General features: G+C 41.6%; 1 protein-coding gene across 3 annotated transcripts; it reads right to left on the reverse strand.

Annotated features, from left to right (window-relative positions):
- Positions 1-3,087: 3,087 nt before the first annotated feature.
- On the reverse strand, positions 3,088-17,454 carry LOC115364186 (cdc42 effector protein 1-like). 3 transcript variants are annotated; one of them, XM_030058645.1, is made up of 4 exons: positions 17,295-17,454; positions 12,085-12,675; positions 9,361-9,925; positions 3,088-4,962 (listed from the first exon to the last, which is right to left on the reverse strand). In XM_030058645.1, the coding sequence occupies exons 3-4, from the start codon at positions 9,812-9,814 to the stop codon at positions 4,331-4,333; spliced, it is 1,086 nt and encodes a 361-aa protein (XP_029914505.1). In that variant the 5' UTR covers positions 9,815-9,925; positions 12,085-12,675; positions 17,295-17,454; the 3' UTR covers positions 3,088-4,330. The 3 variants fall into 3 exon arrangements, with proteins under 3 accessions (XP_029914505.1, XP_029914502.1, XP_029914503.1); XM_030058642.1 differs by having other exon boundaries at positions 12,020-12,675; XM_030058643.1 differs by having other exon boundaries at positions 11,943-12,675.
- Between the last annotated feature and the right edge of the window lie 703 nt (positions 17,455-18,157).

Here is an 18,157-nt window from a genome sequence, read left to right on the forward strand (position 1 = left end):
ACTGGCACCATATAAAGGTAAGTACCATGTTACCAAGTCTGAGTCTTCTGTTTAAGTGCCTTTGGGCAAAAACACTGAACCCCATTAAGGGCTACTGTTCCATAGCTAGTCCCTATGTGGAGAGGGAAAAGCAAAAAGAGACTTTCTTAGAGTGTTTCCTAGCGTGTCCACACACGGCATAAACACTGAAGAAACCATGGGCAATGAGATAGGAGCCAACCACCACAGTCTAGTGAGGGCAACAACAACAATATATGTATTTCATTGAGAATAAAAGATATAAATCTATCATAGATGGCATAAAAAAGATCTTTCTTCTCTAACTGACTATGAACAGAACTGGTGATGGATATAAACAAAAAGCTGAAATAACAGTAGAAGTAAAAAAAAAAAAAAAAAAAAATGCAAACACATCCCGGAACATTCAGGACAATAAATTAAACCATAAAAAGTTGCCCTGGATTATAATCTTTACATAGGGTCCAGGACAAAGCTTCATCACCCTTTCTAAGGTAACAGTCGCTCATCCGTCCTTGATGTGTTCAATTGTCACACTTGCAGTCTGATATTTCAACAGACTTACCAGGATGGGGACCCAGAAGTAGTGGAGACTGAGAGCTGTATTCTTAAAGACTTTCACTCTCCCAGAGAAGAAAAAGAAAGCAAAGACTCCTGGTGTGGTAAAACAAAGACAAATCATAAATCTCTTTTTCTAAACTAAAAGGTTTCCCAACTCAAATAAAACATTCAAGCATGAAGGATAAAATGAATGGAACAGACAAAGTGACTCACCCACAAGCCCCACAATGAGCAGTTTGCCCAGGAACAAGAGGAAATCTGTCACCTTGTCCAGAACAGCTACCCTGTGAGAGCGAACAGAATCATCATTTTCTCATTTGCAAAAAAGATTACAGTTGCATAAATCATGAGTGAAAAGTAAATAAATAAAATAAAATCATTCATTAATGTCACATTCATGCATTTACACTTCAGCCTTGTTCCTCCTAATGAGGAACAAGGCATCTCTGGCTGAAGTGCAGCAGTTTTACCATATATTGCCACCTAGGGGTGAAAGGCACTTATTACATTAAGGACAAATACTTCAAAATGTAATGTAAAGTCATCAGCAACACACACACCGTGATGTAGGCATTTGTGTTGAGGAACTTGATGAATTTCTCCAGACACCAGAAGCAGCACGTTAGAAAAAAAATGAAGCAGCACTTTAAAAGTGAAGATGACATCAGAGATCAGATCAGATATGTATTCGTTAATATTCCTTAATATTTAAGGAGCAGAGCAGATAGCCTGTATTTATGGAGCAACCATGGTGCACTGACAGTCCCCGATGCAAGCCAGCACCACGACAACTCGTCCCATAATCATCCGATCCCAGCCCATCAGTACCAAGACCAGCCTTCAGCCTGCCACACTGTCCACCCTGGTTTGACTGTCCCTTTGCCAGTCACTACCACCTATCCCGCTCCCTAGAAGAGGAAACGAGAATAATTCAACTTTTCTTTGCAGAGTGGAAACATTTCCTTCTTGCCAGTTCTTAAGTCCTTCCATCACAGGTCTTTAAATAATCACTGCGTGTTTATAAATCATTAACTGGGGCAGGAACAAAAAATGCTTTTCAATATGTTTCAGTCATGCACACCAGTTAGACCTCTCAGATCTCAGGAGAGTAATGTGCTGGTAATACCTAAAGTCAGAACAAAACATGGTGAAGCAGCTTTTAGCTACTTGACGTGTCGTCAGCTGTCCAGCTCCAGCTGTCGTCATTTTTAAATCTCGACTTAAAGCCCAAGTGTTCTCAGATGCTTTGGGTTAAATGATGAACTGAGTTTTAAATGATTATTTTTAAAATATCCTTTAACTGTTTTTAATGCACTTATTTTTGACTTATTTTTTATTTTGCTATGTTATTTTATCTCTTATCTATTACTAATAAATTTGAAATGTGAATTTTTATTTGAAGGGTTTAGGATATGTTTCAGATCCCTGCTGCTTTGTCAGACCTGAATAATTTCAATTTTTATTTTCCATCTTCATCGGGGAGCCTTGAATGTGTTAGTGGTCTGAGGCTGCCTCCTCTGGTGGCTTCATGTTACAAGTGTTCAGGGACTGAGGGGTTTTTGTACAGCTCTACCAATGGTTTGTGTCACTGTGGATATCTGGCACAATAATACACAGCAGTGTCTTCAGGCTGCAGATTCTGTCCAGTTAGAGTCACTGTGTTGCTGGAAGAGGCTACAGAAATTCTGAACTTATTTCTCAGTGAATCTTTGTAAGCTGTGCTGCTACCAGCAACCCATCCAATCCACTCCAGTGATTTCCCTGCAGGCTGTCTGATCCAACCTGTCCAGGAGCTGCTAACAGAATAAGAGACCTGACAGGTGATGGTCAGAGTTTGACCTGGCCGGACAGTTAGCGACGCTGGCTGTGTCAACACTTCACATTTCACACCTGTGGAGGAGAAAATATTGAACATATCTATGTATTGTCCAGCTTAATAATAATAAAGAACTGGTGCAGTGTGATGATACAGTTTTGGACACATGCCTGTCTCTTACAGATAAGACCTCCCCTAAAATATTTGGAATGAATTTTGAATTTTCTCCATGATGTAGAATATTGTGGGTGGAACAATTTAATTAAAAAAAAAAAAAAAAAGAAAAGAAAAGAAAAGGAAAGAAGGTTATAAGCCTTTTTTTTTTTTTTTTGAAGAATGAGCAATGTATAGGTCCAGTAAATGATATCAACATATTTTATTGAAATTCTGTTTTTTTGTAGAATTATAGTTATCTGGACCTAGGACCTGTATGTCAGTGATCCAATGATGACTGAAGATGCTCTGATTATTACTTCTCTAGATATTCATATTATATTGTCAGGTGTTTCCAGTATTTTGTCCACACCTGTAGGTGTTAAGGGTGCTCCTTTAGCACTTTAGTAACAGCACAGAGTCAGAAAGTCAGAAAAGTACCATTGCTGTTGCTGTATAGCATTGCTTACATGTGTAGTGACTGTAGAACATGATTTACCAAAAGTGTCAACAGAGGTCTCATGAATGAAACAGATGTCTGTGATTACCAAATTCATTCTTTTATTGTACAGCACTATGTTTAGAGATATGGAGGCTACTGGTAAATGCTTAGTAGACAGTTATATGCAATGCAGTGTTTCCTCTGTTTGTGCAGATTGTGCAGCTGCAATGCTGAGGATTATAATTCTAGTTTTGTCCTCTTTCTGTCTATATTTGGGTCTTATGTTTCAAGACGGGATTGCAGTAATAAAAATGTTTTGCAATCATAATAAAATAATTAATTAAATGAAAACATTATGACTGTAGTTATTTTAGTTTTAAAACCTTGTGAGGCAAAACTACAAATTTGAATTTCACATTTTTGTGGGTGTGTGTGTATTGGTGGAAATGTCTTTGTTGTGGTTACACACCAGCAAATAAATGCAGAGGAAACACTGCACTGTTTAGAAAATATGTCACAGATATAGACATCATATCAGGCAGAGGAAGTCTGTGATTTTGAAAAGTAACACACATCAACCTCACTTCTTTCATAGTTTTTACAACCTTCATGTATTCCAGTAAAAATTCATTTGCTTACAAAGGGTGTAAACTTCATAACAGGGATTAATATGAAAACACATGGAAAATATAGTGCGATTTCGCTGTCGTTTTAATGTTATGAACCTTTGATGAAAATTGTAATGTGTGTAAAAAGTGGAGATTGGTTGCTAAACATAATGATGACTGCAGCATGTTAGGTCTGCAAACACTTAAACAGAACCAGAAAATCGTAAATATATCTAGTTTAATTGTTCTTTAGTGTTCTTGTTCTGCAACAAATATATAAACATCATTCATACAGGTGTATTTTCATTCCCTTTGAAATCATTCTTACTGACAGTGTAAAACACGAGAATCAATATTAGTGGCTAGTCTTGGACATCTTGTTTTGTTTCACTTGCAGTTCTGGGTAAGATGCTTCCTCTCAGCTAAAATGAAATAATTCAGCAATGTCCATATAACAGAAGAGTTTTAGTAATGTGGATGTAACACTGGCAGCAGGGTGATGTGATGAGTGGGAAGGCCCAGGTTCCGTGACAGCAACCGTCCGCCTGCTGGAGAGTCATCCAATAAAAGATGAATCCCTACCAGCTGCAGGGGGCGCTGTTCTGCGGCTGACCCTGACCTCTGACCCCATGTGGAGGGAGCGAGTCTCTGCCTCTTTCAGGTCACTGATTGTTTGTATGTGTTTACAGGGCCCAAAAGGGTTTTGCTCGGTTTTGCACAAACTGGTAATGTCTAGACTTTGATCTCTTCCTCCTCCTCAGAGAAGGCGTACGGTGTTTTGTGGCTGTGAGAGAAATCTGGTGAGGTGATGATGTTGCGCTGACTCCTGCCCTGTGTGAAGGACCCACCGCCGTAATGACGGGACAGGACGTCAGCTGCCCTCTGGAACCTTTCAGCCTCCATTACTGGTTCCACTCTCTGAGGAGACCCAATGGATGTATCTGGTGTCCTCACAGACCTTCTGTCCTCCTCTTGCTCTGACCAGTCTGGGCTACAAGAGCGCCCCCTGTTGTTCATGTTCCCTCTTAATGACATGCTGCTCATGGAAGGGTTGGGTGAGCTCAGCCCAGGGCTGTCCATGGGCATCTCAATGACAGAGCTCATCTCTTCCTCCTCCCCATCCTCTCCTTCCCTCTCAGCCTGGCTGTGATTGGACACCTGAAGGCAGCTGGGGTTGTCGATCAAGCTCAACACCTCAGTCATGAGGGAAGGACCGAGGTCTACAGTGAATGAGGTGAGGGAGTCCGAGCGTGTCAGCGTAATACCACTGCTGTCTGGTAAAGACCCCCGCCGGATGTCTCCGTCTTGAAGCTGTCTGTCAAGACGGGAGTGGCGGGGCAGGGTGACAAAACCAGACTGCAGGCCTGCACACAGCGAGAAAGAGAAAAACAAGTCAGTTAAATGACATGGACTACTGACACAACAGAAAGGAAACACACCAGAGACAGACAGAGGTGAATAATTAACCTACTTACAACTTTTGGCTTCAGATTATCTTGATATTTATCAACCTCTCTCATTTACCAGTAGAACATATTGTTCAAGATAGACAATACAGACAATGTCTGCCAATCATAAACAAGTAATTTGTCTGTTTACCATGTTTTAAAAATGCCACACTATCTCAGCTACTTATTTGGAAAATCCAGTGCACCAGAAAGACAGTAGATCCAAATATAAATTAATAGAAATGTAATTGTATGGGGTTCTTGCAATCCATTACAGTAAATGCAGTTCTTTCAAGTCCTGCAGTGCAACACTTTCACCAGCAGGTGGCAGCATATAACAGCCCAATGGTATTTGAGGCGTTTTCCCCAGCACCATCCTCACCCACACACATTCCTCAGTGCCATGACTTCACCGGCCCTAGACTCCCCCTGACGAGCCAGGAGGATAAAGGAGGACATGAACAAGAGAAATAAACTGGACAGCAGTGACAGAATGAGACAAGGGGAGGAAAAAAACTATGACTTCAAGGAGATACAAATGGAAAGTGAAAGGAAGTGAATGGAATTTTTGAGAAGGATTAAAATGTGGGGTACTATCTCCAACGGCCAGACTAAACTAACTAACTAACTAAATAAATAAATAAATAAATAAATATCAAAAATCCATATTTAACATGTCTTCCTCAGGTGTACTGTCAATGGCAGAAGTCACACCTCATAGCATAACCAAAAATTAATTTCCAAAACATCATAATAATTTTTGAAAAACAAAAATATATCCACCATAGGTTAACCTTTGAATATTTCTATAACCTAGATCAGTGTTTCCCAACCGGGGGTACGCGTACCCCTAGGGGTACGCGAGCACATTGCAGGGGGTACGTGAAAACATAGGCGGAAATCCCGGGGGTGTCGGGGGGGACAAGACCCCTCCATCCATAAATTTTGAATAATATAGTAATATTCAATGAAAGTGCAATGCAAGCGGTGCTAATTATAAATGTAAAATAGTGTGTTTTTAAGTGTTTAAAAGTTATGACCCCCCCATGCCTCACAGTGGTTTGGTCCGCATCCTGCTGCCGGCAGAGCGGCAGCTCGGTAATTTTCAGTCAGTCCGTCAGCCTGAGAGGCAGCAGCCTGAGGATAACTAGTAAGAAAACCTCCTCAAGTGAAAGCCAGTGAGTCATTTATCACACCACTTGTTCACCAAGCACAAGGCTGTAATATGAAAAGTGATATTTTCCCCTGCTTGGTCCAAAACCTGCCTCTTTCAGCTCACTGTTTAAGCTAACAGCTAATGATTGTTTACAAACTGAAGCGAGTGCAGGACAGTGAGGGAGAGAGAGGACAGACCACAGGAGGAGCAAATACTGAGCTTTTTATTCTTTCAAAAAGTCTGTCAGGATATTAATGTCAGAAATAGTTCATATTTTACTGATATTTTGAGTTTGTCTCTAGATAGATATCTATTTTTTGCATTTTAAACTGCATTATTTTGTGGCATAGTTTCATCTCATTTACTGTATGTCACTATTTGATGCCATATCTTGCTTTGTTTTTTGTTGACACTACAATAAATTTTTTTGAAGAATAGTTTGATGTAGTTGGATTATTCAAGGTATTTCCTGTAGTTTTAGAGCTTATTTTGAGTTTCTAGTTCTTGTAAAGCTACTTTGATGGACTGTAGTGGAAATAGAACAGTGAGTAAAGAAATTAGGATTATTGCTTTTAATAGCATTATTTACAACCTATGAACATGCTGAGGGCTCAGCACTTAATGGCAAATTTCAAAGGAGCATAAGAGAGTTCAGAGAGAGGTGTACAATCGTACCAGACAGCAATTACTCTCTCAAATTTTGCTGTTTACCCCCCCCGCCCCCCGTAGCCACGTATGAGTGAGGGGGTACTCGTGGTCTGACAAAAAGGCTCAGGGGGTACACAAGACAAAAAAGGTTGGGAAACACTGACCTAGATGATTCATTGTGTAAAAGTAATTTGGTAAACCAGCCCTTGGTTAATTACTCACTTTTTTTTTGGACTCATCACAATTTGTAGTGAGTCATTCCATAATCGCTATTGTAACTTTTTTTTTCTTTTCAAATGTTGCATATCCAATTTTATTCTATGTATCGATGTTGCTTTGATTTTTATTTTTCAGACCTAAGTCGCTAAAAATCAGATCACTGCAAAAGTTGTGTCAGAGTCATGAAAGTAACAGCAGAGCAGTGGAAGTCTGGATGGATAGTTGCTATTGGGGGAGTGACACACACATCGTGTAGGAGATGAAAAAGACCACATAATTGCTTACGGGATGGCTAACCAAAGAGCTCAATGATAACAAAAAGCTCCCATCATGCCTCAGTTCACTGGAAGTGTATGCCAGGTCCAGCGTGCTCAGTTTGGGTAAATTCCTTATGAGTTGGGTAACAAATCTGGAGACTGAGAGGGGAATTCCAGACAACCCACATATACTGTACTGAGACTACAAGCTCTCACTCACTCTCTCTCTCTCTCTTTCTCTCTCTCTCTCTCTCTCTCCCTGTCAGACACACACACACACACACACACACAAACAAGCGCATACGCACACAAAGATGACAGGAAATGCCCTCCAAGTGTTTTCCCCCTGTTTCGACCAGCTGTGTGTGTTTCAGTTTACAGCTCTAATTGTGTACAGGTGTTGCCTAGGTAACTCCAGATGACTCAGAAAAAGCCAGTCTGTTTGTTGCCTTGGAGGAATGTGGGAGAGATGTCGAAAGGAGGACGACCTCGTGCTGTCTGTGTTTCTGTGTGTGTGTGTGTGTTTGCTGGCATTTACGACCCCGTGTGCACCAAGTAAACTCAGCAGCTTTTTAAGAAACAGGATTTTTCAGCGTCTGTAACGAAGTGATGCCGGTCACAGGTTAAAAATGCAGGGTGATGAATGGTCCCACCAAAAAATGTCTCCCTTATCAGGTTCATCTGATTAATTATTCCAGCAGGCCCCGAGTTTTCAGACTGCTACGTGTTTCATGAGAGGGCAGCAAGATAAAGTAGGGAGAAAATCTGAAAAAATAAATGCGCTAATAATTTTTTATAGTAAAAAAGTTTTTTCCTATGGTGGTGTTGACTGAAACAATGCTGCTCAACAAGTGGGCTGTGACCCACTTGTTGGATTACCCTGGATTACCACTACAGGTGCCAAGCTATTTTTTCTGCAGTATCTGGACAACAGTTAACATCTAATATGCATGTTTTTGTCATCTTTAACTCGACACTTTTTTTTTTTTTATAGCTGTTGCTCCATCTTTACACTTTGATAAATTGATCAGACAGGTGTTTTGGAAATGGTTATGTTCCACTGTTAGATCTTTGTGCCTGTTGTTGTACATGTGATGCTTTGGAGCTTTCAAACTATGAATATGATTTTACCAATTTTCATTTTAATTTGTCTTAATGTTGTAAGTTGACATCCAAAAAGAATAACAGAACAGAGATTAATCTTACAGCTCTCATAGTTTTCAAAATCTTCCTTTTGCCTGTAAGAATGAATTTGCTTGTTTACAGAGTGTGTAGGCTTTACAACCAATATCTCATATGAAAATGCAGGGAAATTTACCTGTTTTTCTCTCTCACTGATACTCTGATTTAACACATTGGTCATAGCCACTTTGTTCTGACGTGTTTCTCCATCTTACTCATCTTGTCACTGTTTTGTCAGCAAGTCATTTACTCTGACAGCCAGTGTTAAAAATCTGACAGTGGGATGAGATAATCCCACATCTTTCCAGTGCCATTTTCTTGTCATTACTGACCTGAAGGTTTAACTGTGCACCGTAATTTAGTTTCAAAAGAAGAAGGAAAGGCAACACTGGTGTCCTAACCCATGGTGGGTGAGCTCACCTAAAATTTCAGCTTGGTTTCATCATGGTACAAATCTATTCTGACATCAAAATTTACCTTTGTTTCTCTTTTTGAAGGATGTGGTTTTGTCCATACAGGGCCAGAGAGACTGGCAGGTAAAGGGCTAAAGTGTGTTAAGTTCAGCATCCTCATTTCAAATCTGGATCAGGATTTTTGCCATATTTAATCTCTCTCTCTCTTCCTTTTTATATTAATCTTGTCTCTCCCAAGTTTGAACTATAAAATAAAGGCAAAAAATCAATGGATCACCCAAATTACCAATGTATTATTGTCTGTTTACAAACAGTTTTACTGTCCTGATGGGAAACTGAATTTGTTCTACTCACTTTTAATGACAGCTGATCTTGTTGCTAAGGTGCTTTACGTGAGCCCTGCCCCATGCTGAAAGTGATTACCTCTACATTATCTCACCGTATGCGTAGAAGGAGTTCTCTGGTGAACTGACGGAGCTGGGGAACAGCACCCTCTGTAGGCAGCCGTTGGAAGAGTCCACATTCAGCTGGGGCAGGGAGATGGCATTCTTGATGATGGGCGAGATCTCCGGCGGCGGGGGCGAGAACTCACGAGAGTCAACTCGCGGACATGGCCCCGAGTTCTTCCGCACGTGCCGCAAGGTGCGTGTGAAAAAGCCGGTTGTCTTGGAGCTGTTTGCTGAGTCCGGACTTCCTGGCTCCCCGTTGCCCCCATGGTTGCTCAGGAAGGAAGTGTCACCGAACACGTCTCCGCCGCGGCCTACATGCATAGTGTGCCGGAAGTCGCCCAGCGGCGGGCTGATCATGTCCACAGAGAGGTCGCTCTTGAAACGACGTTTCCCCTGAGAGCCGGACACTAGGCCCTTAATCCCTGGCAGTTTTCCCAGACTCATGGTGGCAACAACAACAACAACAGCAACAGAAATGGTGGCAATGTCCCTTTAATTCAAATCAGGACCTCCAGTTGCATGCCAGTCCAAGTTTGGAATCCAATGCAGGGTCCACTGTAAAATGAGAGAGAGAAAATTAAAAGGGCTGTAAAGTGAAGACAGAAAATACAAATATCGGGTTGTTCAGTGCATAGAGAATGTGTGTATAATCCATTCTCCACACGGCAAGAGCCAACTATTCATGAACTGCCGGCCCGCGGTTTCCCTTTTGGATCTATCACAGAGGCTTTTATGCTGAAAGATGCCAACATGTACGTGGAGTCAGTCAAGTGTCCCTTATTCTCTCTATCCCTTTCAGTTTCTCCTGCTTCTCCCTGCATTTTCTCTGTCTCCCTCTCTAGTCCTTCCCTTCTGTCCAGAACGACAAGAACTTCAACAGGAAACTCAGTTCTCCTGCACAGCAGCAGCTTTCAATCATGAGAAATAAAAAGAATATAAATTACAAGGTCACATCTCGTTTCCTCCGCTTACCACAGCTTATGTGGTTGAGGAGTTTTGGGATCGACAGGGCGTTTTTTTTTTTTCTTCAGATTTGGGTTAGTGAATGGCAGTTTAGAAATACACATCCAGTTGCAGCTGCAAATATATTGAGACATGATTTCAGACGTCAAGAATTCAGCTGGTTTGTGCGGCAAAGGTAATGAAAAACACTAAGAGGCATTCACACTTGTTCACTTGATTATACATCTGGAACTGGGTGACTGCCCAGTTGTCAGTCTTGCATTTTCCTTGTGACACTAATGCTCAAGCCCATAACTGTAGTGCGAACATTTCTAAAATTACAGTACTCAACAGAAAACATTATGTAGAAAGAATTTCATTGCTTCAATGCATGTTTCTCTTTGTCAGCCTGTAAATAACTCTGCCTCACTCAACTTCCCTTAGAGACTTGTAAACTTCCTATACAAGTAATTTGAGTTCTCACGTCTCCACAAACATTTAAAACTCTACTGCAGCTCTCCTTTTGAACGGATGACAAACAAGTCTTTCATTCAGGCTGCAGTAGTTCACTGTATCACCTGGTTACCTCAATCTCTAGTATGCCAGGTATCCAAACCCTTGTTTAAAGGCAGTTAACTAACAGCCCTCCCATGTAGACACTAATCACTTCACGGGGCTTTAGGAGAGCCTTGTAAAACCAAAATAAATACTTTTTCTTCCCCAAACCTGGTAAAAAATTCCTCTAAGCTTTGGCATAGCAAGAAGTTTAAAGTTTCAAATAAAGTGTGAGGTTAGGCCCAACGCACTTGCTGAAGTTTATAAATAACTCTATTAAGAAAGTGTAATTGGATTGAGTCACCTTACAGGCATGTTTGCACTAGACTGTCTCCCAGTGGGTTTCCCTACAGAGGCACTATTCATGTTTTAGCTTAAACCACGGTACTAACATTAGTATTCTGTCTGAAGTGTTAGTCACTTTGCTATGATTTGTGACCTGACCAACACTACATGCTCTGTTCTCAAACACTGACAAACATGAAAATTAATTAGCTGGGAAATTTTCATCCCTTCATTTAGCTTTCTTACTATCTATGGAAATGTAAAAGTACATGCTGCATGCCAGTTTATTTATTTATTTTTTTTGCTTTCCGAGGGCAGTGAAGTCATTCTAGTGGCCATTTTGGCATATTGGTTGAGGCTAGGAGTAAGATTAGGGTTAGGCATAAGTTGGTAATTGCTAAGATTAAGGAATGGCTGTAAAGAATGAATGCAAATCAGTTAGGTCATGACTTCACCATGCTAGGGACAGGAAAAACATTGCATGCTGCATAGGGTATGTCTATAAATGGCATATAATGTCTACTTTAAATGCACAATTGTGAAATGTGTTCAAATTTGGTATATGTTCATACACTGGCATGTGTCTAACATTTATAAATACATGCATCCCCATTGTTTTCATATATGCACATATACAAGTTACACTTATATATCACTGTATAATGAGAGTATATGCTTGGCTCAACTATATATGTAACTATAAATATAATATACATGACAACATTTCTTTGGTATGGGGACATATATGTTAATATATTAGATTTCCATATGAGATCTATGGTTCTCCTACCTTCTTCTTCTTTAAGCTTCAAAAAGTTTCAGAAATATCTTGAATAATCTTCCACTTTAAAAGAAATGCTCTCTTACTTGACACTGTAGTTCACAATACATCTGAAAATCATCACAGGAGGTATCTCCAGGTTGTTGCTTACTGGCAGTAGATGGCGAGTCCTTTCTGCACGTGCTTAACAGTTCTCCAGGTCTCAGAGGATCTTGTGTGTTTCACCCAGTAAGCTGGTCTGCGCTGGTCTTCCTCGAGGGCCAAGCACAGAGAGCGAGGGGGGGCACTGTCTCACACTAAAGAGGTTTACCCATGTGAGGCATCACACTGTCCACTGGGCATCCTGTTGCTGCTCTCTCCTCTCTGACGTCCCAGGCCTGCAGCTCCCCTTTCCCCTGTGTTTTAGGGTTCAGCAGCCGTTCAGCAGTCCCACCACCCCCAGGATGCCAGACCTCTGGGAGGCAATGAAAACAAACAGAGCAAAGAAAAAAGGGGCTAATGCTTTCTTCAAACAGGCAATAAAGCAAAGTGCTGTAATCCGAGCAACTATTCTGTCTGCATCGTCCACGAAGAAAAGATAAGGCTCCTCCAGGATTGGGCATGTGCAGGATTAGCTCCTAATCCCTTCTGTCTTCCCTCCCTCTCTTCATCCCTTGCTTGCTCTCTGCCTTCTTCAATCCACTTAGTTCTCTGGTGGTATCCAGGTAGGGGGGCTTCTTTGTTTTCATTGAGTTAAGGCCAGCTAAATGAACGGTAAAGAGACAGAGAGACACAGAAAGAGACGTGAGTTACACACACACACACAGACTAAAGCAGGATCAGGCATTCAGGCTCACATAAATGTGTCACACTACTAAAACTTTGGCTTGACTTATGTTGGGAACGTTTTCTCTCTCTCTCTGTTGCCTGCGAGTCTGCTGGTCTTTAAAAGTTTGTTTAGGGACTGGATTTGTCCAATGAACCCCGACTACAGCGGGGTTTTAGAGAGTCTTTTACGTTCTTTCAGTCTGCTTAACATGAGAAATATCATTGATTCCATTTCTAAATCACATAATTAATCAAAGTATCTGTCCTGCAGAGCCAACAACACTCACTTCCAGTGACCTGTCTTTGCTTTTATGTTATTCCATGACAGTGATAGTGCCAAATGCTTTATGTTCTTTTATGTAGTAAGGAGAATTTCCTCTCAGGAACTGAACTGATTTGAGTTTAATTGAACTGAAAAAAAAAAAAAAAAAAAAAAAAAAAGATGTAACAATGTGACATAAAGGCATGGGGTGGGACAGGACGGGACAAGACAAGCAATTTGGTAGACATGTTACTCACAAAAAATAACACAATACCATTTGACACGAATCTTTTACATTTATTTTGAACCTGCCTGCTCATGCTCCACCCACTCACTTGTCTTGGTAATGTACTTCCTAAGGCCCTGTATATGTCTGTTTTCCTGGATATATACTTCCAGTATGCTCTTCCTGTCTGCTGAGGAAATGACTCCAGGGTAAAGGGGCACCTCTAAGCCCCCAACATGTTACGTCAGGTGAGTCTGCTCCCATCCAGGTTCCAGCCAGGGCAGGATTAACGTCACAGGCTCTTGGACCAAGTAACCGTGCTGTGCCAGGCACTCAATCCACACCTCTGAGATAACAACTGATACAAGGTGATTGTAGCACTGTTGCCTACCTGCTAGGCACTGACCTCACTTCAGATTACCTTCCTTAAATCTTCAGATAATCCCAGTTCCTAAACAGCTCCAAGACAAACGTCTGAGACTGCCAACACTGTTGCTAATCTGAGGGTAGGAAGGGAAACAGGAAGGGACGGACAATACGAAGGAGGAGGATTTGAGGGAACGGTGAGGGGTGAGGAGAGTGAGAATTCACAACGGGAGAAGGGATACGAGGGGGATGTGATTGTAGCGGTTGCCTGACCACTACTGATCCCTCAGCACATTAACATTTAGCTTAAGGGAGTGATCAGGCCCTGCGGGGCACGAGAGGGCGAGAGGCCAGCAGGTAACAGGGACAAACACACTGGCTGCTGGCCCTGGTGTCAACACTGACCTGGGGTAAGAGATGACTGGACCGTGTCGGAAGCTGCTCTCTAATGTCTGAGTTTAATTTTAGTGCTTCCTGTATTGGAAATTAAGCAAATGAATAGAAAAACGGTTAACTTGTCCAAATCCACTCTTACTCTATCTTTTGCCATAAATAAAGTGCCTCTTTTCTCTTTCACCTATCCTGGGTTTTGGTGCAGCATTTCACTATTTAGAAGTCTAATTAACTTTAATGACTGCTTTTGATAGACAACCTGAGTCTTACTAACACATGTTTTCTCCTACTTTTATATCTCACACTTTTTTATGGAACTTAAAAGCCCCCCCCCCGCCAAGGCTTTGTGGGAGCTAAACTCGGCTCAACTCAGATGTCTTCATGTACAATAAAGTGTAATACCAGTGCAGGAATTCACTATGGGCTCTTTATTCGGTAAATGGCCTCGTTAGAAACACACAGAGGCACGCGGCTCTGCTAAAACATGATAGTTATCCGTAAATTGTACCTGCACACATCCGTAAACAAGACGATTTGGCCATGAGGCTGGCGTGAGCTGCCTGTCTGATTGCAGAGACAGAGGCAGACGTGGGGGGGCGGGGGGTTGGAGAGCGTAATGGGAACAGTGTGCGATGGGGGGAGCAAGCCGGACGCCATCCATTATAGCCATCAAATAAAGGATCTGAGAACACTGATGAGAAACACATTTTCGCCTCCGTTCTTTTGGTGATTTTTTCACCAAAATCTGTTCTATTTTAACATCATCTTTCAATCAATCTTGTTTTCTTCTCTTTTCTTCAGTGCCTTCTTTCTGTTTATCCCTCTCTGCTTCTCTTTGTGTCACACACACACACACACACACACACACACTTTCTCTCCCTTTCCTGTCACTCCCCCTGGTGCAAGTAGATTTAGTGTGTTAGTCAAACATCTGGTACCACAGAACCACAAATTGCAGAAATGGGCTCTGGGACGGTTATGGTACCATTCAATCTTGGACAGACAACATAACACACACACACACACACTGGCCTGTCACAGTGGGTCAGTTCAGAGGCTGCTGCTTCCACTGGACTGGAGATCCATGGTCCCTTTACAGAACCAGCAAACTGTGGTTTAGGTCAAAACACCCTGACCATTACACACGACTCCAAAATACAACATGCGCTCAGTTTACAAGGATCTGTTGCAACGTGGCAATACAGTTGATGGCCTGCCAGCTCCTTAAGGCGTGTGTATGTATGTATGTGTGTGTGTGTGTGTGTGTGGGCATACATGCACATTGTATGTAATGCATTACTAAGTCTCATTCCATGATATATGATATCAAACTGTGATGTTTGCTCCTTGATTATTGTGACATTTTGCAATGCATTCTGATTGAACTTCCTTTTAACTCTCTCAAATGTGCTTTCAAGTCAACAAATGAACCCACAAGAGCAAACATTCCAGATAAGAGTTCATTTCACACTGAATTTGTTGCACTGGTTCAATGACTTCTCTTTCAGGACCGAAATATCTCAAAGAAAACATTGCAAAAGAACAGCGGGCTAAAAGACCAAATCCATCTTTATGGCAACTTTCGCCCCCTTCATTATTAGCTTTTTTTTTTTGTTTTTTTTTTGTATGGGACATATGTAAACACAACAAAGGAGAAATGAGTCTGAGAAACAGCAAAGTGTAAACACAACTCGCTCCATTTCAATAGACCCATTGAACAAAGAGCAAAAGGAAATGTTGGTTCTCTAAACTTCCCCTCAGTGAACACAAATAGAAAAGCTTGGTTACTGAATCATGGAAGTGACAATGTAAAAGAGTGCTGTTCTCAATCTAAACACTCGTGCTGGAAAGCCTTTGTGATACATGTGCAGCTGGACGGGAGACCTGTTCACAATGAAGTCACAAATAAATGAAATGATTTTCACCTTGTTTGCTGTCGCTTTAACAATAAATGCTGCAAAATACATTTTTTTTTGTCAGATGCTCATATTAAAAACATAATCCTGAAAATAATGCAGCTTTAATTTTCCCAAGACACCATGGTGGCTGGACTTTATTGATTTTGTAGAATATGACAGTTATGACAGCTCAACACTGACTCTCCACGGTTGTTAGGTGCCAGGCTGCCGGCTTTTGAACAGGCCCTCTCTAAGTTAATTATGTCCCACCGCAACATCCTGTTTCAAACGGAGAGATGTTGAATTACGGAAGCAAGACATCACTGAAATGCCGTTTCCTTGCGACTTCAACAATTAGTCAGAGAAAAAAGCATCGCTCATGCGTACTTCATTGCTTCACAAATAATTGAAAATCAAGATTTATTAATAGTTTAACACATGCATTATCACAGAGAAATCCTCATTTGCACTGATTAACCGATAACTAAGGTCGATTTTAGTTTTTTTATTTTTAGTATGATTATATATATTTATATGATGTGTTTATTTATTCGTTTATTTGCTTTACCTTATTTCTGTTTTTTAAATAGCAGTAGGGATTTGGTTATTTCGCGTGCCAGAGCTCGCTCAGGCTGAACTACAGCCCTGCAGCCCTGGAGGAAGTAACTGTGTGACTTGCTCAAGGACACTTCGGCAGGGTGTGTGCGTGGATGGCTGGAAGACAGTGTCTCTGAGCAGCAGCTGACCTGGCACGGCTCCACAGCAGTTGTTCTGAGGTTTCGCCAGAGGAACAGGGTGACCAATTGATTTAAGCTGTTCCCATCAAACACAGTGTTTCACCGCCTCCCACCAGAGTCACGCAGGAGTTCATGGGACTCAAAGGATGTAGCTCGCCGATATGCATCAGTAAATGATTTGCGATTTGATATGGGGATGAGAGCCAATTTTATTACACCGGAATATGCATTGAAAATCACAAATAACCATCAGGGCAGAGACTGAACTAATGAACTGCGTAAGCCAGTGCGCAGTAGACAATTAGGCGCTAATGTCAATAACCTTTCGCCATATTCCGGTGATACGGGTGGAAGTGTTTGCACGGTGCAGAATACATGCAGCAACATATGCAGACTTTCAAAGGATGCAAAGGCACACACGCGCGTCAGCATACAGGCCTAACGGTGCGTGCAAGCAGATGGTTTTACAGGTAAGCCGACACTTTACACTCTCGCCTCTGTCCCTGCACTCCTCTGCTTAATGCAAAGTCACGCCAGAAGACAGCCAAAGACGCACAAGTGTTAAAATACAGTTGCTGCCGTACTCGAGTAGCACCAGGTACACGCAATATGGGCAAGAGAAATTGCTTCAAATAGTGTCGCAACAGGTTAGGCCTATATAAAGAAACTTACCGTGAAATAAAGCTAAAACGTCGTTCCTTTATGTAAATGCAGACAGATCGAGTCCACTACCTCCTTTTTGTCTTTCTTGGCAGTATGTCCTGTAGAAGTCTCCGCTTGGACATGAAAACATCACTGCAGTGGCTCGGTGCTGCTGCTTAGAAATAGTTTGAGTGAGGAGAGATGGAGCGGAGGAAGAGGAGGGGAAGGGGGAGGGAGAGGCTGGTCTTTAGAAACGTGAACGACTAAAAATACTTTTGGTGCGTGCAAAGTTGAGTGACGTCTGCACCTTGCAGGGTTTTGCAAATGAGGCGATGGAATGGATTTTTAGATTAAAACAACCCAGGGTGCGTCTGTGTGTGTGCGCGCACATGCGCGCGCGAGTATATGTGAGGGGGGTTAACAGCGCACACACTCGGCAGAAGGGAAAGTGTTACGATGAACGACTGTATAATTGGACACGTTCATAAAGATTGTAGCCACCAGGGGGCGTCAGTTAGAATGCACCACAGCCAAGACCCTCCTGTGGTTGTTTATTGAAAACCGAAATGAGCGTGTGGTTCTGAAACAGAGAAAGAAACAAAGTATTTTTTACAGTCTATATATGCATATGGAAATTAATAATTAAATACCTTCTAGGTATGCAGTGCAACCAAATATACTTTCACAGGGTTAATCACATTTCTGAGTCGAAAATAGTGTTGCTTATTGTCAAGCAAATACAAACAAAAAAACAAACAAAAAACGAAACAGATGTAAAATAATAACTGAAGCAATATTCCTGGAATCTCTGTCCAAACACTGATCGACAAAATAAGTAAAAGGCAATAATGAAGCATTACACCAAATCAGCTGAACATCTGTACAGTATTTCT

Source organism: Myripristis murdjan, chromosome 8 (genome assembly GCF_902150065.1).
Source record: "Myripristis murdjan chromosome 8, fMyrMur1.1, whole genome shotgun sequence".
Taxonomy (NCBI): domain Eukaryota; kingdom Metazoa; phylum Chordata; class Actinopteri; order Holocentriformes; family Holocentridae; genus Myripristis; species Myripristis murdjan.